Source organism: Heptranchias perlo, chromosome 9, assembly GCF_035084215.1.
Source record: "Heptranchias perlo isolate sHepPer1 chromosome 9, sHepPer1.hap1, whole genome shotgun sequence".
Taxonomy (NCBI): Eukaryota; Metazoa; Chordata; class Chondrichthyes; order Hexanchiformes; family Hexanchidae; genus Heptranchias; species Heptranchias perlo.
Genome location: NC_090333.1, coordinates 74,547,028 through 74,571,363, shown reverse-complemented (window position 1 = coordinate 74,571,363; position 24,336 = coordinate 74,547,028). Strand labels below are relative to the sequence as shown.

General features: G+C 45.7%; 1 protein-coding gene across 1 annotated transcript in view; it reads left to right on the top strand.

The window, feature by feature from the left end:
• Positions 1-24,336, top strand: part of pappa2 (pappalysin 2) — a 565,518-nt gene that overhangs the window by 479,841 nt on the left and 61,341 nt on the right. Inside the window, exons 18-19 of the mRNA XM_067990736.1 lie at positions 7,333-7,465; positions 16,129-16,238. Of these exons, the coding sequence (XP_067846837.1) occupies positions 7,333-7,465; positions 16,129-16,238 (243 nt within the window). The remainder of the gene's footprint in view (positions 1-7,332; positions 7,466-16,128; positions 16,239-24,336) is intronic.

The following is a 24,336-nucleotide window of genomic DNA, read 5'->3' as shown; positions in this document are numbered from 1 at the left end:
GAGAGAGTCTGTGTGTTAGATTACCGTGTGGAGAGAGTCCGTGTTAGATTACCGTGTGGAGAGAGTCTGTGTTAGATTACCGTGTGGAGAGAGTCTGTGTTAGATTACCGTGTGGAGAGAGAGTCTGTTTGTTAGATTACCGTGTGGAGAGAGTCTGTTTGTTAGATTACCGTGTGGAGAGAGTCTGTGTGTTAGATTACCGTGTGGAGAGAGTCTGTGTGTTAGATTACCGTGTGGAGAGAGTATGTGTGTTAGATTACCGTGTGGAGAGAGTCTGTGTGTTAGATTACCGTGTGGAGAGAGTCTGTGTGTTAGATTACCGTGTGGAGAGAGTCTGTGTTAGATTACCGTGTGGAGAGAGTCTGTGTTAGATTACCGTGTGGAGAGAGTCTGTGTTAGATTACCGTGTGGAGAGAGTCTGTGTTAGATTACCGTGTGGAGAGAGTCTGTGTGTTAGATTACCGTGTGCAGAGAGTCTGTGTTAGATTACCGCGTGGAGAGAGTCTGTGTTAGATTACCGTGTGGAGAGAGTCTGTGTTAGATTACCGTGTGGAGAGAGTCTGTGTTAGATTACCGTGTGGAGAGAGTCTGTGTTAGATTACCGTGTGGAGAGAGTCTGTGTTAGATTACCGTGTGGAGAGAGTCTGTGTTAGATTACCGTGTGGAGAGAGTCTGTGTTAGATTACCGTGTGGAGAGAGTCTGTGTGTTAGATTACCGTGTGGAGAGAGTCTGTGTGTTAGATTACCGTGTGGAGAGAGTCTTTGTTAGATTACCGTGTGGAGAGAGTCTGTGTGTTAGATTACCGTGTGGAGAGAGTCTGTGTTAGATTACCGTGTGGAGAGAGTCTGTGTTAGATTACCGTGTGGAGAGAGTCTGTGTGTTAGATTACCGTGTGGAGAGAGTCTGTGTTAGATTACCGTGTGGAGAGAGTCTGTGTGTTAGATTACCGTGTGGAGAGAGTCTGTGTGTTAGATTACCGTGTGGAGAGAGTCTTTGTTAGATTACCGTGTGGAGAGAGTCTGTGTGTTAGATTACCGTGTGGAGAGAGTCTGTGTGTTAGATTACCGTGTGGAGAGAGTCTGTGTGTTAGATTACCGTGTGGAGAGAGTCTGTGTTAGATTACCGTGTGGAGAGAGTCTGTGTGTTAGATTACCGTGTGGAGAGAGTCTGTGTGTTAGATTACCGTGTGGAGAGAGTCTGTGTGTTAGATTACCGTGTGGAGAGAGTATGTGTGTTAGATTACCGTGTGGAGAGAGTCTGTGTGTTAGATTACCGTGTGGAGAGAGTCTGTGTTAGATTACCGTGTGGAGAGAGTCTGTGTTAGATTACCGTGTGGAGAGAGTCTGTGTGTTAGATTACCGTGTGGAGAGAGTCTGTGTGTTAGATTACCGTGTGGAGAGAGTCTTTGTTAGATTACCGTGTGGAGAGAGTCTGTGTGTTAGATTACCGTGTGGAGAGAGTCTGTGTTAGATTACCGTGTGGAGAGAGTCTGTGTTAGATTACCGTGTGGAGAGAGTCTGTGTGTTAGATTACCGTGTGGAGAGAGTCTGTGTTAGATTACCGTGTGGAGAGAGTCTGTGTGTTAGATTACCGTGTGGAGAGAGTCTGTGTGTTAGATTACCGTGTGGAGAGAGTCTTTGTTAGATTACCGTGTGGAGAGAGTCTGTGTGTTAGATTACCGTGTGGAGAGAGTCTGTGTGTTAGATTACCGTGTGGAGAGAGTCTGTGTGTTAGATTACCGTGTGGAGAGAGTCTGTGTTAGATTACCGTGTGGAGAGAGTCTGTGTGTTAGATTACCGTGTGGAGAGAGTCTGTGTGTTAGATTACCGTGTGGAGAGAGTCTGTGTGTTAGATTACCGTGTGGAGAGAGTATGTGTGTTAGATTACCGTGTGGAGAGAGTCTGTGTTAGATTACCGTGTGGAGAGAGTGTGTGTGTTAGATTACCGTGTGGAGAGAGTCCGTGTTAGATTACCGTGTGGAGAGAGTCTGTGTTAGATTACCGTGTGGAGAGAGTCTGTGTTAGATTACCGTGTGGAGAGAGAGTCTGTTTGTTAGATTACCGTGTGGAGAGAGTCTGTGTGTTAGATTACCGTGTGGAGAGAGTCTGTGTGTTAGATTACCGTGTGGAGAGAGTATGTGTGTTAGATTACCGTGTGGAGAGAGTCTGTGTGTTAGATTACCGTGTGGAGAGAGTCTGTGTGTTAGATTACCGTGTGGAGAGAGTCTGTGTGTTAGATTACCGTGTGGAGAGAGTCTGTGTTAGATTACCGTGTGGAGAGAGTCTTTGTTAGATTACCGTGTGGAGAGAGTCTGTGTTAGATTACCGTGTGGAGAGAGTCTGTGTTAGATTACCGTGTGGAGAGAGTCTGTGTTAGATTACCGTGTGGAGAGAGTCTGTGTTAGATTACCGTGTGGAGAGAGTCTTTGTTAGATTACCGTGTGGAGAGAGTCTGTGTTAGATTACCGTGTGGAGAGAGTATGTGTTAGATTACCGTGTGGAGAGAGTCTGTGTTAGATTACCGTGTGGAGAGAGTCTGTGTGTTAGATTACCGTGTGGAGAGAGTCTGTGTGTTAGATTACCGTGTGGAGAGAGTATGTGTTAGATTACTGTGTGGAGAGAGTCTGTGTGTTAGATTACCGTGTGGAGAGAGTCTGTGTTAGATTACCGTGTGGAGAGAGTCTGTGTTAGATTACCGTGTGGAGAGAGTCTGTGTGTTAGATTACCGTGTGGAGAGAGTCTGTGTGTTAGATTACCGTGTGGAGAGAGTCTGTGTTAGATTACTGTGTGGAGAGAGTCTGTGTGTTAGATTACCGTGTGGAGAGAGTCTGTGTTAGATTACCGTGTGGAGAGAGTCTGTGTTAGATTACCGTGTGGAGAGAGTCTGTGTGTTAGATTACCGTGTGGAGAGAGTCTGTGTGTTAGATTACCGTGTGGAGAGAGTCTGTGTTAGATTACCGTGTGGAGAGAGTCTGTGTTAGATTACCGTGTGGAGAGAGTCTGTGTTAGATTACCGTGTGGAGAGAGTCTGTGTGTTAGATTACCGTGTGGAGAGAGTCTGTGTGTTAGATTACCGTGTGGAGAGAGTCTGTGTGTTAGATTACCGTGTGGAGAGAGTCTGTGTTAGATTACCGTGTGGAGAGAGTCTGTGTGTTAGATTACCGTGTGGAGAGAGTCTGTGTTAGATTACCGTGTGGAGAGAGTCTGTGTGTTAGATTACCGTGTGGAGAGAGTCTGTGTTAGATTACCGTGTGGAGAGAGTCTGTGTGTTAGATTACCGTGTGGAGAGAGTCTGTGTTAGATTACCGTGTGGAGAGAGTCTGTGTGTTAGATTACCGTGTGGAGAGAGTCTGTGTTAGATTACCGTGTGGAGAGAGTCTGTGTGTTAGATTACCGTGTGGAGAGAGTCTGTGTGTTAGATTACCGTGTGGAGAGAGTCTGTGTTAGATTACCGTGTGGAGAGAGTCTGTGTGTTAGATTACCGTGTGGAGAGAGTCTGTGTTAGATTACCGTGTGGAGAGAGTCTGTGTGTTAGATTACCGTGTGGAGAGAGTCTGTGTTAGATTACCGTGTGGAGAGAGTCTGTGTGTTAGATTACCGTGTGGAGAGAGTCTGTGTGTTAGATTACCGTGTGGAGAGAGTCTGTGTTAGATTACCGTGTGGAGAGAGTCTGTGTGTTAGATTACCGTGTGGAGAGAGTCTGTGTTAGATTACCGTGTGGAGAGAGTCTGTGTGTTAGATTACCGTGTGGAGAGAGTCTGTGTTAGATTACCGTGTGGAGAGAGTCTTTGTTAGATTACCGTGTGGAGAGAGTATGTGTTAGATTACCGTGTGGAGAGAGTCTTTGTTAGATTACCGTGTGGAGAGAGTCTGTGTGTTAGATTACCGTGTGGAGAGAGTCTGTGTTAGATTACCGTGTGGAGAGAGTCTGTGTGTTAGATTACCGTGTGGAGAGAGTCTGTGTTAGATTACCGTGTGGAGAGAGTCTGTGTGTTAGATTACCGTGTGGAGAGAGTCTGTGTTAGATTACCGTGTGGAGAGAGTCTGTGTGTTAGATTACCGTGTGGAGAGAGTCTGTGTTAGATTACCGTGTGGAGAGAGTCTTTGTTAGATTACCGTGTGGAGAGAGTATGTGTTAGATTACCGTGTGGAGAGAGTCTGTGTGTTAGATTACCGTGTGGAGAGAGTCTGTGTTAGATTACCGTGTGGAGAGATTCTGTGTTAGATTACTGTGTGGAGAGAGTCTGTGTGTTAGATTACCGTGTGGAGAGAGTCTGTGTTAGATTACCGTGTGGAGAGAGTCTGTGTGTTAGATTACCGTGTGGAGAGAGTCTGTGTGTTAGATTACCGTGTGGAGAGAGTCTGTGTGTTAGATTACCGTGTGGAGAGAGTCTGTGTTAGATTACCGTGTGGAGAGAGTGTGTGTGTTAGATTACCGTGTGGAGAGAGTCTGTGTTAGATTACCGTGTGGAGAGAGTCTGTGTGTTAGATTACCGTGTGGAGAGAGTCTTTGTTAGATTACCGTGTGGAGAGAGTCTGTGTTAGATTACCGTGTGGAGAGAGTCTGTGTTAGATTACCGTGTGGAGAGAGTCTGTGTTAGATTACCGTGTGGAGAGAGTCTGTGTGTTAGATTACCGTGTGGAGAGAGTCTGTGTGTTAGATTACCGTGTGGAGAGAGTCTGTGTTAGATTACCGTGTGGAGAGAGTCTGTGTTAGATTACCGTGTGGAGAGAGTATGTGTTAGATTACCGTGTGGAGAGAGTATGTGTTAGATTACCGTGTGGAGAGAGTCTGTGTGTTAGATTACCGTGTGGAGAGAGTCTGTGTTAGATTACCGTGTGGAGAGAGTCTGTGTTAGATTACCGTGTGGAGAGAGTCTGTGTTAGATTACCGTGTGGAGAGAGTCTGTGTTAGATTACCGTGTGGAGAGAGTATGTGTGTTAGATTACCGTGTGGAGAGAGTCTGTGTTAGATTACCGTGTGGAGAGAGTCTGTGTTAGATTACCGTGTGGAGAGAGTATGTGTTAGATTACCGTGTGGAGAGAGTATGTGTTAGATTACCGTGTGGAGAGAGTCTGTGTTAGATTACCGTGTGGAGAGAGTCTGTGTTAGATTACCGTGTGGAGAGAGTCTGTGTTAGATTACCGTGTGGAGAGATTCTGTGTGTTAGATTACCGTGTGGAGAGAGTCTGTGTGTTAGATTACCGTGTGGAGAGAGTCTGTGTTAGATTACCGTGTGGAGAGAGTCTGTGTGTTAGATTACCGTGTGGAGAGAGTCTGTGTTAGATTACCGTGTGGAGAGAGTCTGTGTGTTAGATTACCGTGTGGAGAGAGTCTGTGTTAGATTACCGTGTGGAGAGAGTCTGTGTTAGATTACCGTGTGGAGAGAGTCTGTGTTAGATTACCGTGTGGAGAGAGTCTGTGTTAGATTACCGTGTGGAGAGAGTCTGTGTGTTAGATTACCGTGTGGAGAGAGTCTGTGTTAGATTACCGTGTGGAGAGAGTCTGTGTGTTAGATTACCGTGTGGAGAGAGTCTGTGTGTTAGATTACCGTGTGGAGAGAGTCTGTGTGTTAGATTACCGTGTGGAGAGAGTCTGTGTTAGATTACCGTGTGGAGAGAGTGTGTGTGTTTGATTACCGTGTGGAGAGAGTCCGTGTTAGATTACCGTGTGGAGAGTGTCTGTGTTAGATTACCGTGTGGAGAGAGTCCGTGTTAGATTACCGTGTGGAGAGAGTCCGTGTTAGATTACCGTGTGGAGAGAGTCTGTGTTAGATTACCGTGTGGAGAGAGTCTGTGTGTTAGATTACCGTGTGGAGAGAGTCTGTGTGTTAGATTACCGTGTGGAGAGAGTCTGTGTGTTAGATTACCGTGTGGAGAGAGTCTGTGTTAGATTACCGTGTGGAGAGAGTCTGTGTGTTAGATTACCGTGTGGAGAGAGTCTGTGTTAGATTACCGTGTGGCGAGATTCTGTGTTAGATTACCGTGTGGAGAGAGTCTGTGTGCAGAGAGTCTGTGTGTTAGATTACCGTGTGGAGAGAGTCTGTGTTAGATTACCGTGTGGAGAGAGTCTGTGTGTTAGATTACCGTGTGGAGAGAGTCTGTGTTAGATTACCGTGTGGAGAGAGTCTGTGTTAGATTACCGTGTGGAGAGAGTCTGTGTGTTCGATTACCGTGTGGAGAGAGTCTGTGTTAGATTACCGTGTGGAGAGAGTCTGTGTTAGATTACCGTGTGGCGAGATTCTGTGTTAGATTACCGTGTGGCGAGATTCTGTGTTAGATTACCGTGTGGAGAGAGTCTGTGTGTTAGATTACCGTGTGGAGAGAGTCTGTGTTAGATTACCGTGTGGAGAGAGTCTGTGTGTTAGATTACCGTGTGGAGAGTGTCTGTGTGTTAGATTACCGTGTGGAGAGAGTCTGTGTGTTAGATTACCGTGTGGAGAGAGTCTGTGTGTTAGATTACCGTGTGGAGAGATTCTGTGTTAGATTACCGTGTGGAGAGAGTCTGTGTTAGATTACCGTGTGGAGAGAGTCTGTGTGTTAGATTACCGTGTGGAGAGAGTCTGTGTGATAGATTACCGTGTGGAGAGATTCTGTGTTAGATTACCGTGTGGAGAGAGTCTGTGTTAGATTACCGTGTGGAGAGAGTCTGTGTGTTAGATTACTGTGTGGAGAGAGTCTGTGTGTTAGATTACCGTGTGGAGAGAGTCTGTGTGTTAGATTACCGTGTGGAGAGAGTCTGTGTGTTAGATTACTGTGTGGAGAGATTCTGTGTTAGATTACCGTGTGGAGAGAGTCTGTGTGTTAGATTACCGTGTGGAGAGAGTCTGTGTGTTAGATTACCGTGTGGAGAGAGTCTGTGTGTTAGATTACCGTGTGGAGAGAGTCTGTGTGTTAGATTACCGTGTGGAGAGAGTCTGTGTGTTAGATTACCGTGTGGAGAGAGTCTGTGTGTTAGATTACCGTGTGGAGAGAGTCTGTGTGTTAGATTACCGTGTGGAGAGAGTCTGTGTTAGATTACCGTGTGGAGAGAGTCTGTGTGTTAGATTACCGTGTGGAGAGATTCTGTGTGTTAGATTACCGTGTGGAGAGAGTGTGTGTTAGATTACCGTGTGGAGAGAGTCTGTGTGTTAGATTACCATGTGGAGAGAGTCTGTGTGTTAGATTACCTTTTCCCATGTGTGTAGTGCAACCCCAAGACTCATGGCAAGTGTTTCCGGAGCACTTTGATGTGTGTGGTCAAGATGGATGAGGAGGCAGCATTTGACATTGAATATTTTGAGAGTTGCTATTATTATTGACTTTAACTCTGCTGTATTTTCATTTCCTCAGGGCCCCATCCGTTGTACTAAAGATGGCACCTGGACAGAAGTCTTTACACTGTGCGAGCCGGTGCAGGGAAAATGCCCACCTCCTCCAGAGCTGAACTTAGTGGAGTATATGTGTCCTGAAGGCCATGCAATCGGTACTGAAACATACACAAATAGTTTTTATAATTCTTTCATTTAACTTGGCCTTCTCAGGCTCACAGATGCTACGTGCAAAGCTATTTAAGCACAAAGCATTCACCGAAAACTTTGAATCAACTTCCAAATGTGACATTCGGAAGGCAAACGTTATGTAGCAGATTACCAGGCCCTTAGCCTCTAGTGGTGTAAGGATAAGGTTAATCCAATTGAAAATCCTTCTCAGATTCTGGAGCTAAGTAGGAGGAATGCTACCGGGGCTAAAATATGAGGTCAGGGTTCATAGACTAGGCTTGTATTCCCTTGAGTAAAGAAGATTAAGGGATGATCTCATTGAGGTGTTTTAAGATGATTAAAGGATTTGATAGGCTAGATAGAGAGAAACTATTTTCTCTGGTGGGAAAGTCCAGAATAAGGGGGCATAACCTTAAAATTAGAGCTAGGCCATTCAGGGGTGATGTCAGGAAACATTTCTTCACACAAAGGGTAGTGGAAATCTGGAACTCTCTCCCCCAAAAAACTGTTGAGGCTGGGGGTCAATTGAAAATGTCAAAACTGAGATTGATAGATTTTTGTTAGGCAAGTGTATTAAGGATTAAAGAACTAAGCAGGTAGATGGAGTTAAGATTCAGATCAGTCATGATCTAATTGAATGGCGGAACAGGCTCGAGGGGCTGAATTGCCTTCTCTTGTTCCTATGTTCTTACGTACTGGTGTTGTGCCATCGAAAGGAGTACCCTTTATTATACACTGTGTCAGTGTTCCTGATGGGAAGTGGCCATGACAAGTGTAGCTAAGGCAGATGGGATAGTCATTGATGTTGGTCTCATGTTTCAAGCATGTGGAAAGATAGGGTGAAACGCCGCATTTAAAAAATCTCCCAAGTGAATTGTGATTGTCGGCAGTGTTGTGAGTGGAAGGAATTTGGGCCCTTTCAGTCCTATTTCACACTACAACATTTCTCATTATTGAGCACTATGTGGCGCTAATTAGCCAGACCCTCTTTTTTAATTGAGAATCTCACCAAAGGCTCATGTCCACAGTACTTGACATCAACAAAGCAGGAAAAAAAAAAGTAGGAGCAAAGAGAAGGTAAATGAGGAAGTTGTGACCTTTTTTGCAGTCCTGCTCACAAAGAGGATAAGGTGGGAGAAATGAAAAGATCACACTGGTCGCCTAAGTTGGTGTTGAGGCAGAACGAACATTACATCTGCTTTGGCGCAACAGTGCAAATGCTATTTCCTCCAGTGCCAAAACCTCATTGTACCTACGGCCGTAGAAGACTGGAGTATCACACTAGTAATCTCAGCCAAAGTCTGCCCCTTGCTAGCACCCTCGGTGGCCAGTAGGTTGTGCCAACTTGGAGCAAGCGGTTTAGTACTTTTATTTCTTGCCACGTGTTATGGTTGCTCTCTCTGGGATCTTGTGCGGTTCTACGTAGAAAAATCTGTTTCTGAACTGTTAGTTTTTGGGAATTTCACCTGTGTTATCTCGGGGGGGGGGTGGGGTGCAGCACCCCACCTCTATGACCTGCCCCGGGAGCAATTCTTTTCTCGATTGTTGGAATGGAGGTTCTCCCTTAAGAAAAACGAAAGTAATGTGCGGCCAAGTTCCCAAAGACCGGGTACAGATGAGTACGCTGTGCTTGCTTGGGACCAGGTCCCCAGCCTGCACTCTGAGCCGGGGACCTGAACATGGTGTCAAGTCCAAGTGCCTAAAGTTGTTCAAAACTCTGCTGCCCGTATCCTAACTCGCACAAAGTCCCATTCACTCATCACCCCTGTGCTCGCTGACCTTCTCTCCTGGTCCGGCAATGCCTCGATTTTAAAATTCTCATCCTTGTTTTCAAATTCCTTCATGGCCTCGCCCCTCCCTATCTCTGTAACCTCCTCCAGCTCTACAACCCTCCAAGATCTCTGCACTCCTCCAATCCTGGCCTCTTGTGCATCCCCGATTTTCATTGCTCCACCATTGGCGGCCGTGCCTTCAGCTGGCTAGGCCCTAAGCTCTGGGATTCCCTCCCTAAACCCCTCTGCCTCTCTACCTCTCTCTCCTCCTTTAAGACGCTCCTTAAAACCTACCACTTTGACCACCTGTCCTAACACCTCCTTATGTGGCTCGGTTTCAAGTTTTGTCTGACAACACTCCTGTGAAGCGCCTTGGGATATTTTTACTACGTTAACGGTGCTATATAAATGCAGGTTGTTGAGAAGTTAACTGGCAAACAGTGGGAGGAAGTAGCCTTAATATGCTACTGTCCCAGTGAGATAGAAATACCTTCTACATTTTTGGTGGGGGGGGGGGTAATGGAAATGAAAATGTGGAGAGATGTATATCGGGTGGCTGAACTGATATCGCCCGTTCCACACTATCTCTCAAAGTCAAAATTACCCCCTTTGAAAACCAAATTAACCTTTATAGGTCTGTCAATCTCAGCTATTTTAGTGGTCTGCACTGTCTGTGATTAGAAGCTAGAATTTCTAAAGTTCATGGCCCTCTGATGGCTGAGCTAATTAAGTCAGTAAGTAGCGGAATCATATAGAGTCGGGATGTGCTGGATTTGATTCCCGGTCAGTGCTGTGTTAGTTGATTTTAGCCGGTGTGGCAGTGGGGGGCTGTACATGGGACATCTGGTTAGGGACAGCACAATGAGCCGGGGCTGCTGCTGTTGATCACTAAGCAGGGGCCCTTGCTGTATATGCGCTTGTGTGAAAGTCAGGTGAGGACAAGAATGGACTTGATGATGGTGCCCCTTACAGTCAAATGCTGACACTCATTGTACAGAGTGCGCACAAGAAGCACAGCCGCTGTAATGAGGTGCTGGAAGGCACCCAGGACTGTGCAACTGTACCTCAGCAAGAAGTTAACTTGGGAGTTCAGCCGCGATGTGCATTTGGGCTAAAAGTAAAAATTGGAAGGGTTTAAATCTCCAAGGCCAGGAATTTCCTCGGAGCTGCTCGTACCTTCCGACGCTGTAACATGTCTGGAGTGGGAGCAGGTCTGAGGAATTTCGAGGCCTAAATTTTTATATTTGGATGAATTCAATTTTCAAGATAGAACAGTTTTGTTTAATATGAGGGTCAACTAAAGCTTGTGTCATGCGGTACCTGTGCAACATGAGAAGTCCCTGATGCTTCCTCTTGTCCAGGACGACCACGTGTGGAAGGAATTTGAGCTCGAAGAGTAACTGGGGACATTCCATTGTACACGGGAGGCTGAAGGTTTACTGAAATACACGTTCCAGGGGATGGTCATCTCATGGGGAGAGCGAGGTGATCAGGAAGGGAAGTGGTGTGACCGTCCATTGTAATAGGAGGAGGAGTCAGGCAGCAGTGCAGGGCTCCCCCTGACACTGTTGAATTGACACACAGGGTATTCAATTCTGAATATCTGGGACAATGACAAGAACTTACAGTAGTGCAATCATGATACTGCGGAACCAGTGGTTGCTGAGTGAGAGCAAGTTAAGTGCAGAAACCTGGGAATAGTAATAGGAAATTCCGTAGTCGGGGGATTAGACAGGCACTTCTGCAGTTGTAGCTCAGAGTCCCCAGTGGCATATTGCCTCTCAGGGATATCACGGAGTGGGTGCAAATAATTTTGGAGAGGGAATGGGAACAGTCAGAAGTATTGGTATATGTTGGATTCAGTTACTTAGGAATCGTTTTGCAAGAAATGAAAGTTTTTCTGAAATATTTGGTATAAGTTATCCAAGTAATTGGCCATACATTGGAGTCTTTCTTGCACTGTGGACGTGGCATAGGCACAGCAGCTGAGACTTTAGGGATGATATCACCAATGGAGATCGGCTTAGTGTCTTCAAATACGCATTCATCTTCATTAAGTTTCGGGTTGACTTTTAAAGTAACTTGAAGTACTTTCCTAAGTCTTGTCATCATATTCCTCTTTGGATGAACCCCACACTATTATGTCATCCTTCTATGTGTCGCCACCTGCAATGTGCTCATAGATCATGTCAATGTTTTTGTGATCTACTTCCTGAACTGAAGCAAGACCAAAGGATAAGAACCTGTACCTCCCAGAAGAGTACTGAATATGCATAACTTCATCCAAATTTGGTTGCCAAAAACCTGAAGATGTACCTAACATGCTAAAATATTTTGCAGCAGCAAAATGTATAATAATCTCCTCCCAAACTGGAAACTTGAAATATTCCCATTTTATAGTCCAATTTAAATTTCTACGGTCCAAGTTAATAGCCATTTGTTTTGTCAACAATTACTTATGAGTTTGCCCATTCTTTTGGTCTATTTATTTTCACTTATGAACTCTTCGTCTTCCATTCTATCAGGCTTCATTTTTTTATTTTTCCGACAATGCAGACATCACTTTTCCACATGGATTTAGTACTGGGGTAACTTGTTTATCAATTCTGATCCTGATTTGGGTATTCCCTGGCAAGGAGCCCACGCCTCACTGGGAGGTAGGAGTTAGCTGGGTGTGAATTATATCTGATAACCTGTGCACACTTTGTGCAAGCTGTAAACTCTTGTACAGTATTCATGCAGCAGGTCGTTAGGAAATGTGTGGTTTGTAACGAGTGCCATGACATTCTGGTACCTCACTATTTAACGCATTCAAGTAAAATTCAGCTTTTAACCCTCTTGTTTTAAACAGGCTAACAACTGCATTAAACCGCAGAGAAAATTAAAGCCATATACTATCTCAAACTGCTTATTTAAAACAGACTTTGAGTAAGATTATATCCGTGGTCCTCTAAATGTCCAGATAGCTATTTTATATGGTGCGGTAAATAGCAGATGTTTTTAAAGCTGTAAAGGACTTTTGTTGATCTTTCACCAATCCCAAGTACTTTTTTTTTTAAAAACCTCCCTCGCCCTTCTTGTAAGATGTATTTTTCTCGTGTACAGCTTCCTTGCTGGGAGAGTGGGTAGCTGGTAAACCAAGAAGTCCTGTTATTTAAAATGAAAATAAACAGAAGTGCAAGGGAGAAGGTGCAGGAATGAAGACTTCATCCTTATTCATTTTGATGGTGTTAACGTAGAGAATGCGGCCAGGACATGCGTGCAGGCCTCAAACTCGAGTAATCGTTCTATAACTTCTGAACTTGAGGAGAAATAAAATGCATTTCTGGGTGTTGTTAAGTAGGAAGGGAGAAGGCTCGTGTAGAGTATAAATGTCGGCATAGACCAGTTGGGCCGAAGGGCCTGTTTCGGTGCTGTAGATTCGCTGTAGCTCTATGTAAACTAACTTTGAATCTTTTTTCAATCTGTTTTGTGACTCGGGTGTCATTCCCTGTTGTGCCTTTATGCCACTGGCATTTCCACTTGAACCATTCTTAGGTTTAAACCACATAAAACCTCTCTGCTGCCCTGTGGGTAATGCGCACTGACCCATTCGCAGCTAAGTTATACAGGCCAGAAGGTCCCAGGTTTGATCCCAAGGCTGTGCTGGGTTTGTTTAGCTGTGGCAGGGGGTACAGGCCGAACGATTGACCTGCAGCCTCGCTGGGCTAGAGAAGGGAAGAATTAGTGAAGATTCCTGCTCCTGATGGCTATCCAGTGGGTGTGTGTGGACATAGGTCAAGGATAGAATTGGTGATTCCCATCTGTTTGTCTGTGTAGACACACACATGAACAAAGGTCACTTTGTTGTGGAACTGTATCCTAAGCATGGCTCATTGCCTTCAACAACAACTTGCATTTCTATAGCGCCTTTAACATAGTAAAACATCCCAAGGCGCTTCACAGGAGCGTTATCAAACAAAATCTGACACCGAGCCATGAAAGAAGATATTAGGACAGGTGACCAAAAGCTTGGTCATAAAAGGTAGGTTTTAAGGAGCGTCTTAAAGCAGGAGAGTGGTGGAGAGGTTTAGAGAGGGAATTCCAGAGCTTAGCGCCTAGGCAGCTGAAGGCACGGCAGCCAATGGTGGAGCGATTAAAATCGGGGATGCTCAAGAGGCAAGAATTGGAGGAGAGGACCAAGAGGTAAATAGAAAATTGAGAAATAAATGTTCTCCGTCAAGCACATGGAAATTGTGAGCTGTGAGTTGGTGTCTACTCACCAATGCAGCCAACTTTTATATAAATAAATGCACTGGAAGAAAACATTGGTTGAATATGTAGTCACATCCTGAGAGACAATTAGCTAGTTTGCCAAGAAATGTTCTACTTGGATCAAAATGTCTAGAAACTACAGATAAGAATAGCTAATTTGTAAATCCTTGTACCATGGCCCATATAAACATTAATTCACCAATTCATTTGGAACTAAAACCAAAACAAAACCATTGCACAGGGACGGGTTTTACACAAGTTACTGACGAGACTCAATCTGAACTTTGCTGGCAGCTGTGTGAGATCTGCAAGTGTGGGTATTTGTTCGTGCCATGTATTAAAGGGAAAGTACACTGAATTTCTCCATAATCTTTAAATACAATAAAAGGAGATATTCGGACACTTCAATGGCATCTGCCTGTTACCTCCTGTTGCTCTAAAATTCTCTTTAGAAGTGGGCAGCTTGGGAGCAGACGTGTTGCGTAGAACAAGTGCAATGATTGATTTTCTGCTACCCATAGTGTCATTAGACATTGGACAGGTTGGGGCTCTTTCTCTAGAAAAGAGAAGACTGAATGGTGACCTGATAGAGGTCTTTAAAATTATGAAGGGGCTTGATAGGGTAGATGTGGAGAAGATGTTTCCACTTGTGGGGGAGACCAGAACTAGGGGCTATCAATATAAAATAGTCACTAATAAATCCAATAAAGAATTCAGGAGAAACTTTACCCAAAGAGTGGTGAGAATGTGGAACTAGCTACCACATGGAGTAGTTGAGGTGAATAGCGTAGATGCATTTAAGGGGAAGCTCGATAAACGCATGAGGGAGAAAGGAACATAAGGATATGCAGATAGGGTTAGATGAAGTAGGGTGGGAGGAGGCTCGTGTGGAGCATAAACACTGGTATAGACCTGTTGGGCCGAATGGCCCGTTTCTGTGCTGTGTTGACCGGAAGTCACCGGTTAACGGTTTTAGCTTAGTACACAGAGGAAGAGTCAATTCTCTCAATTCTCAATTCGCTTTATTAACGTTATTAGATCATGTACATACCGCTTATACGTCTAGTTAGATATAGGCATGTAGTTTACAGCAGGTTATACAGGTTTATACTCAAACTAGGATTTAAACGCACACCCACTAGGTTTCTCTATTAATACTCCCCGAGTATTAGGCTTTAAACGCACAGCCACTAGGTTTCCTGACGACACTCCCAGAGTGGTCCCAGAATAGAAAGGATATTATATTACCCGGAAAAGAGAGACGCTGCTGGCCAGGCAATTCTCCCTCTTACTCCCGACGTCGTCTCCACGTCCTTGACGCAGTCTTTACGTCCCTGACGCAAGGTTCCTACTTCCACGAGGGTTAGTTTCCAGAGTCTCCCAGAGTCTCCTTCACAAACAAAGACACACCAACAAAAACACACACACTCTCTCTCTCTCTCACAAACAAACAAAGACACACACTGACCCCAAGCCAGCAACTCCTCAGCTTTATTCCCCAAGTCTGTCTTTTCGAACGATGCTGTCTTCTCCGGTTGGCTCAAAGTTGCTGGAGTGACCGATGTCATCCCCTGATTGGCTCTGTTCCAAGAGCCCAGGTAGCATCACCGTTTCTTTGTCTCTGTAAGAAGCGGAACGAATTCAAACCAGTTCTGGCCAGTTCAGACCAGTGACTGAACTCCAGGTCACCTCAGTTCAAAAGGTCAGTGCCTTTGTTAGCACTTTGAATTCAGCTCAGCAGTCTTCTGCAGCCTCTGGCCAACAGCTGTAAATTCTATGTCTATACAGAGGAGACTCTCTACACAAAATGCCTGAGATATTAATTTTGCACCAGATATCTAGATATCTTCTTTTATTATATTTAGATCTTTGGGACTCTACAGTAGAATACATGGCCCCGTTACCAGCTGGATAATATTTCATGTGGGCTCAGAAATTCTGTACAATGGGAGTGAATGCTAAATGTTTTAGTCTGTTGGAATTCCATGTATTGATCAGGTCAGTCTTCATATGGAGTCAACTATTATATAAAATAACAGCTGATTAAACCTGGCTTGCTGTGGTCCATATGGTCCCCTTGTTGATTCCAACCATAAACATGCAATGGTTATCATTACAGTCTCTGCCTCACTGTGTTGAAACCAGTCCATGTTTTGATTATTTTTTTCCTTTCTGCCATTTTAATATTTTTCTTAAACTAACTCCTGATCACATTGGCAATATGTCCCAAAAAATATCCAGGATCTAGAAATGAGCCAAGGCAAATCCTTCCTGCTCCCTCCACTCTCCCAGGTTCTGATCTTGTTTGCTTTACCCTGTGGTAAATGGAAGGTAAGCGAATTAGGGACCATCCATGTTTATCATCTTTACAGCAATACAGGGAGTAGTCCTGGATTATCTCCCTTTCTCCTCCAATGATATGTATCAAAACATGGATCAGTAACCCCCGGCCCCCAGAGTATCTCTTGTCATAATCCTATTAGCTACCGTAATGCTGTATTTATAGAATAGAAGGGGTTAAAGAGTATGGTAGTGAAATGGGGCAAAATTATTATTGTGGTGTATTTTGGTGTCTATATTGCAACATGATCCCAATTTGTGGATGTGTTCTACCATTTCAGGTTCTGTGTGTATTCCATCTTGTGTGATACCCCCCAGTGATGCAGTGGTCTTTTCCAATAATGTAACTGCCGACACTATGGAGCACTGGATGGAACCACCCAAAGTGCAGGTGAGCATTTTTTAAAAAAAAATAATTAATTCTCAGGATGTGGGCAGGGCCAGCATTTACTGCCCATCCCTAGTTGCCCTGAGCAAGTGGTGGTGGGCCTTCTTCTTGAACCACTGATACAATGGTTTGATGCAACCGAGCGGCTTGCTGGGCCACTTCAGAGGATAATTAAGAGTCAACCACGTTTGTGTTTGACTGGAGTCACATATAGGCCCAGACCGGGTAAGGACAGCAGGTTTCCTTCCCTAAAGAACATTAGTGAACCAGTTGGGTTTTTACAACAATCTGACAGCTTCATGGTCACTTTTACTGATACCAGCTTTTTATTTCCACAATTTTTAAAAAATGAATTCAAATTCTCAAACTGCCATGGTGGGAATTAAACTCACATTCTACTGGATTATTAGGCCTCTGGATGATTAGTCCAGCAACGTAACCATTATTCTACCATACCCGTAGAAGACATCCAGGCTCGGGCTGATAAGTGGCAAGTAACATTGGCGCCAGACAAGTGCCAGGCAATGACCATCTCCAACAAGAGAGAGTCTAACCACCTCCCCTTGACATTCAACGGCATTACCATCGCAGAATCTCCCACCATTAACATCCTGGGGGTCACCATTGACCAGAAACTTAACTGGACCAGCCACATAAATACTGTGGCTACAAGAGCAGGTCAGAGGCTGGGTATTCTGCGGCGAGTGACTCACCTCCTGACTCCCCAAAGCCTTTCCACCATCTACAAGGCACAAGTCAGGAGTGTGATGGAATACTCTCCACTTGCCTGGATGAGTGCAGCTCCAACAACACTCAAGAAGCTCGACACCATCCAGGACAAAGCAGCCCACTTGATTGGCACTCCATCCACCACCCTAAACATTCACTCCCTTCACCACTGGTGCACTGTGGCTGCAGTGTGCACCATCCACAGGATGCACTGCAGCAACTCGCCAAGGCTTCTTCGACAGCACCTCCCAAACCCGCGACCTCTACCACCTAGAAGGACAAGAGCAGCAGGCACATGGAAACAACACCACCTGCACGTTCCCTTCCAACTCACACACCATCCCGACTTGGAAATATATCTTTCCTTCATCGTCGCTGGGTCAAAATCCTGGAACTCCCTCCCTAACAGCACTGTGGGAGAACCGTCACCACATCGTCTGCAGCGGTTCAAGAAGGCGGCTCACCACCACCTTCTTAAGGACAATTAGGGATGGGCAATAAATGCTGGCTTTGCCAGCGACGCCCACATCCCATGAACGAATAAAAAAGAGTAGGAAATTCAGCTAAACCAACTTGCTAGTTAACATAGAAACATAGAAAATAGGAGCAAGAGTAGGCCATTCGGCTCTTCGGGCCTGCTCCTCCATTCAAAATGATCATGGCTGATCGTCTAACTCAGTAGCCTGTTCCTGCTTTTTCCCCATATCCCTTGATCCCTTTAGCATTAAGAAATATATCTATCTCCTTCTTGAATACATCTAAAGACTTGGCCCCCACTGACTTCTGTGGTCGAGAATTCCACAGGTTCACCACCCTGAATGTGAATACGAATTGTAACAATGCAGATCGTTGCCTTTTGACAACTACAAAAATTGTACAGACCAAACAACAACAAAAAAAGCCAACTTACTACTGCGAAGAACAATGTGTGGGATCTGTTACAAAGTTCAAACCCCCTAAAGGGGAAATTCTCTAAAAACAAGACCAAAATGTGACCAGGATTTTTCCTTCCTTTTTATTATGATAGTTGAGGTCAGAGTAGATTTTTTATGAAAACATTACCACACAGACTGGAAACTGTGAGCCTATGAATTGTAAAAGAAGAGCAGAATGATGAGTTTGGAAGGTTAAGTTACCGGAAATTGTGATGGAATTGTGAAGATCTCATGTGACTGAGAGGGTCAGAGTTCAACAAATTAGATCAGCCAAAAAGACAGGATTTGACTGCAGCTGCGGAATTGTGTTGCTCATGCATCGCAAAGAGGATAAAGGGGTGGAGACATGTTGTGCCAGGTCTCTGGCCACTCTGGGATTTTCTGGGCTCCCACCATGGTATGTCATTGGGCCTGCACCTGTAGATTTTTGATATGGCAAGGGTATTAAGAGATATGGAACCAAGGCGAGCAAACGGAGTTAAGATACACATCGATCGTGATCTAATTGAATAGCGGAACAGGCTCGAGGGGCTGATTGGCCTACACCTGTTCCTATGTCTGTCAGACGTAGGTCCAGCGTTACAAGGAGTCGGGGGGGGTGTTCATGGTCTCCCTCTCACTTCCCTCTTCTCAGCAGAGGGTTGCCTGAAGGAACCTCAATGAGGACCTGAGGGGGGTCCCAGGGCAGCCTGAAGACTTTGCAAGTAAGGAAGAATTTCCCTTTGAGCCACACACCCCCTCCCACCTCCGGGTGATCTTCAGCGGTCTAAAGACCTCTAAGGTGCTCCAAATTTCTGGTGCAAGGCCCAGCCTGGGAGCCCCTTCAACCATCCTCGCTCACCACCTCTGGTACTAGATATGAGGAGCTCTCTGTATCCTCTGCCCTGACCACCCACTGCGAGCCCCCTTCCTGCCCTAGCCCCTGCACTCAGCATGTCACCTATCTCCTTCCACCCCCTTCCCTCGTTACACTTGCTTCCTTCATGAAGCCTAAAACTTGCTCGCTCAACTCCCCCTTCCAGCTTTTCCTTCCTGGCCCCATACTTGCTATCATTGTCTATCTTCTTTTGTATCCTCAAGTATTGCTCTCATCCTTCTTGGGGGAGAAAGAAACACCCTGGACTCCGGTATCCTCAAATTACCATGCTGCCTCTAACCTGCCTTTCTCTCCAAGGTCCACATTCTTGCCATCCAACTACATGAGCACCTCTCTCATCGCTCGCTGTTCCAGCACATTCCAATCTGCTTTCCAGTCCTCCGGAAACCAAGCTGCCCTGTTCAAAGTCACCAGTGTCATCCAGTATGACTGCAGCCAGAGCTCGTTGTTCCTCTTTGCTATCCTTGACCTCCTGGTGCCCTCCAATCTGTCTCCTCCATGGCATCATGCTCTCGTTGTTCCAGTTAAGTCACTGCATATCCATTATTTTCTCCATCGATGCCCATACAATCCTTGGAAAGCTTGGGGGTCAGCTTTCAAATACATGCTGAGAAAGCTCCACCATCACCATTGATTCCAAGGCTGTTGCTGTATTATCCAGCCAGCCATCTGACATTTAGAGCTGGATAATCAGAAATTACCTGCAGCTCAATGTCAACGAAGAAAGAACTTGAAAGAAAGAAAGAACTTGCATTTATATAGCTCCTTTCATGGCCTCAGGACATCCCTATGTGCTTTACAGCCAATTAAGTTTTTTTTTGAAATGTGGTCACTATTGTAATGTAGAGAAACGTCACAGCCAAATTTTACACAGCAATGAGATAAAGACAAGATAATCTGTGTTAGTTTGAGGGATAAATATTGGCTAGGACACTGGGGAGAACGCCCCTGCTCTTTTTCAAATGGTGTTGCAGGATCTTTTATGTCCACCTGAGAGGGCCTTGGTCTAACAACTCATCAGAAATACAGCATCTCCGACAGTGCAGCACTCCCTCAGCACTGCACTGAAGCGTAAGCCTAGCTTATGTACTCAAGTCTCTGGAGTGGGACTTGAACTCACAACCTTTTTGACTCAGAGGTGAGAGTGCTACCCACTGAGCCAAGGCTGACACCTAATTGAAAGACACCTAAAAGATTGAAGCCATCTTGTTCCTTCTGACTTGGAGGCGAGAGTACTGCCCACTGAGCCAAAGCAAACACCCAAAAGATTGAAGCCATCATGTTCAGCTCTTCCCAGAGCCTGCAAGCCTCTGACTGTGACACCGTCAATCTCCCTGGCTGCCTTCTCAGGCTGAACCCGATGATGAGCAACCTCAGGGTGCTGATCAAGCCCGAGCTTTCAGGCCGTTGCTCAGACTGCTTTGTACCACATATGAAACCTTACCTCCTCATCCCCTCCCCTTCTCTGTGCTTTCATCACCTTGATGACCAGTGTCCCCACCTCCATCTTTATAACTAACATCAGCTAATCTAGAACTCTTCGCTCCATCATTGAAGGCCATCCTTTCAGCCACCCTGCCTTCTGAAATCCTCTTCGAAAGCTACTCCACCTTACGATTGCCCTCTCTCCTTTAAAGGCCTCCCAAAAACCTGCCTCTTTGATTGCATCTTTACGTCCCAGCCTCCCCACGATTCCATCACCTCCTCAGTGTCCACCCCTCTTCCTACAAAGCTCTGTGAGATATTCATCTATGTGAAGAACACTATATAAATGTATGTTTTATATAGGTCCCAGTGTTCTTTAGACGCTGAAAGTGACCAGTCCGATACAACTGCTCGGTCCCTTTCTAAGTCTTTGTGCAACAATTCAATTGCATTTATCTTTAGGAAAAATAATTGTAACGTGCACCAGTCGAATTTAATTTGCCATCAATCTGCCCAGTTATGGAAGTAATCTAATCCATAGAAATTAAGGCCTTTTGGCCTTTGTGCCAATGCTGGGTCTACATCTGAGGCTGTGTACTGCAATCCCTGTGCCCTGTGTCCTATCAGGACATACAGCACAGGCCTTGCTTCCCCCATTTCCGTGTAATTTACAGGTGACCGCCCACATATGGGCAGCGAGCGTTTCCTGCCACCTGCGGGGAAGGTGGGGCTGGCATGGATGGGATGGAGCAGGTCTCAAGAACATGTCCAACCCCACCTGCTCCAGATCAGGTGGGACACGGCCAAAAATGTCCGGGCCATTCTCCTTTTTGCGTCCCTAAGATCTCTGCTTACATGTTTCAGCAAATTCCTTTACCCCTCCCAGAGTTCTGCCCCTCTTTATTTCCCCTCCTGTTGCTTCATGTAGTTTGTTTTCCTCGTTTATTCCCATTTTAATTACCCTTTTTATCCTTTTTGTGGACTGCTCATCAAGCTTACCCTTCACTTACTTGCACCACTGGCTCCTGGTCACTAAGAGGGAGGGGAGGGGTGTCACATGGGGGGAAAAAGTGAATGGAGCAAAATTATAGACAAGTGACTGGAAATGAAGATTTGCCTGTCTGCAGGGCAAACATTTAACAGCGGGAGAATTGTTTAAAGCACAAATCAGCAAAAATATTTGTTGGGAAAAGGAGAGGGTTATGAGGAAAAAGCAGTGCAGTGGGACTAATTGGATAGCTCTTTCAAAGAGCCAGCACAGGCATGATGGACCGAGTGACCTCCTTCAGTGCTGCAAGAACCTGTGATTCTTTTGAATTGCCTTATTCACATCTTTAAAGCCAGTGAGGTGAATGGCTTTGCTTAAAGCAGTAACGACTAGCTGAGATTATAAGGAATCTTACAACACCAGGTTATAGTCCAACAGTTTTATTTGAAAATCACAAGCTTTCGGAGCTTACCTCCTTCGTCAGGTGAGTGCTTCACTCACCTGAGGAAGGAGGTAAGCTCCAAAAGCTTGTGATTTTCAAATAAAACTGTTGGACTATAACCTGGTGTTGTAAGACTCCTTACATTTGTCCACCCCAGTCCATCACCGGCATCTCCACATCATGGAGATTATAAGAGGCTGTTACGTCATGGAGCACTCCCCATTGCAAATGGGCGGGTCTCTCTCCGTCCACTGTACCCCACAGTGTACACCAGTCCAGGGTCCAAGAACTGGTGGGATTGGTGGGTGTGCAATTCTGCTGATAGACCCAGGCCACCGGTGGAATAAAGTAAATATGGGTAGCTGGTCCTGCACATTTGCACACTGGGTCTCCGTATTGAAAGCTGAGCCAATGCAGAAGAAAGTAACAACAATGGAAGTTGCTGTCCTGAGACAGGGTCCTAGAATCCAAGTAAACAAACCTGTAGATTCTTAGAGTGACACCATCTGGAGTACAGACTGAGCCGTTGCCAATACTCATGTTTATATGTGTATATAGCCCCAGCCATTCTGGAGCTGATAGCAGCGAGTGAATCAGCAAACAGTGATGCCATAGTGAAATGTGTTTGTCTGGAAATGGAGTGGATGAAACAACAGTCTCCATGAGAAACACTTGGGAATTTCCTTTCCTCTGTTTGGAGAGGAAGGAGTCACAAGTACCTTTGTCAGAATGATATCACGTGCAAGAGATGCAGTGAGTTTCATTAGTTTACGTCTTGGCAGCAAAGCACTTTGACATAAAAAAGGGAACCTTTTCACCATTGATTTTAATCTCTGTTGATAAAATCAGTGCAGTGTGAAAATGATCAGGAAGATCCCAGATTCCATCCCCAGTCTGTTTCCTTGCTGCCTGATTACAGCCAGGACACTGTAATAGTCCTCAGCACGCTGGGCTGTAAAGGGTCAAAGATTATCCAGAGCACCCATTCCCTGCCCCATGACCTATACTGGGAAGCGCGTGTGTGTGGATGCGAGATGAGGAAAGGGCTGGGCACACCTGCGATGTCCCCCATGGTCAAATAGCCTGCCAACACCGCTGCATGGGAAAAGGCTGTATGGATGTGATGGCAGTCAGCTGCAGAACTGAATTCCGACATAGGAACAGGAGCAGGCCATTCAGCCCCTCGAGCCTGTTCCACTACTCAATGTTATCATGGCTGATCTGTATCCTAATGCCATCCACCCACCTTAACTCCATATCCCTTAATACCCTTGGTTGGCAAAAATCTATCGATCTCAGATTTAAAACTATTAATTGAGCTAGCATCTACTGTTTTTTGTGGGAGAGAGTTCCACACTTCTACCACCCTTTGCATGAAGAAATGTTTCTTAACTTCTCTCCAGAATGGCCAGGCTCTGATTTTAAGGTTTTTTTTATTCGTTCATGGGATGTGGGCGTCGCTGGAAAGCCCAGCATTTATTGCCCATCCTAATTGCCCTTGAGAAGGTGGTGGTGAGCCGCCTTCTTGAACCGCTGCAGTCCGTGTGGTGAAGGTTCTCCCACAGTGCTGTTAGGAAGGGAGTTCCAGGATTTTGACCCAGCGACGATGAAGGAACGGCGATATATTTCCAAGTCAGGATGGTGTGTGACTTGGAGGGGAACGTGCAGGTGGTGTTGTTCCCATGTGCCTGCTGCTCTTGTCCTTCTAGGTGGTAGAGGTCGCGGGTTTGGGGGTTACTGTCGAAGAAGCCTTAGTAAGTTGCCGCAGTGCATTCTGTAGATGGTACACACTGCAGCCACGGTGCGCCGGTGGTGAAGGGAGTGAATGTATATGGTGGTGGATGGGGTGCCAATCAAGTGGGCTGCTTTGTCCTGGATGGTGTTGAGCTTCTTGAGTGTTGTTGGAGCTGCACTCATCCAAGCAAGTGGAGAGTATTCCATCACACTCCTGACTCATGCCTTGTAGATGATGGAAAGGCTTTGGGGAGTCAGAAGGTGAGTCACTCGCCACGGAATGCCCAGCCTCTGACCTTCTCTTGTAGCCACAGTATTTATGTGGCTGGTACAATTAAGTTTCGGGTCAATGGTGACCCCCAGGATGTTGATGCTGGGGGATTCGGCGGTGGTAATGCTGTTGAATGTCAAGAGGAGCTGGTTAGACTCTCTTGTTGGAGATGGTCATTGCCTGGCACTTGTCTGGCGTGAATGTTACCTGCCACTTATCAGCCCAAGCCTGGATGTTGTCCAGGTCTTGCTGCATGCGGGCTCGGACTGCTTCATTATCTGAGGGGTTGTGAATGAACTGAGCATTGTGCAATCATCAGCGAACATCCCCATTTCTGACCTTATGATGGAGGGAAGGTCATTGATAAAGCAGCTGAAGATGGTTGGGCCTAGGACACTGCCCTGAGGAACTCCTGCAGCAATGTCCTGGGGCTGAGATGATTGGCCTCCAACAACCACTACCATCTTCCTTTCTGCTAGGTATGACTCCAGCCATTGGAAAGTTTTCCCCCTGATTCCCATTGACTTCATGACGTTATGTCCTCTTGACCTAGACTCTCCCACTAGCGGAAAAAGTTTCTCTCTATCTAAGAACATAAGAAATAGGAGCAGGAATAGGCCATACGGCCCCTCGAGCCTGCTCCACCATTCATTAAGATCATGGCTGATCTTCGACCTCAACTCCACTTTCCCGCTCGATC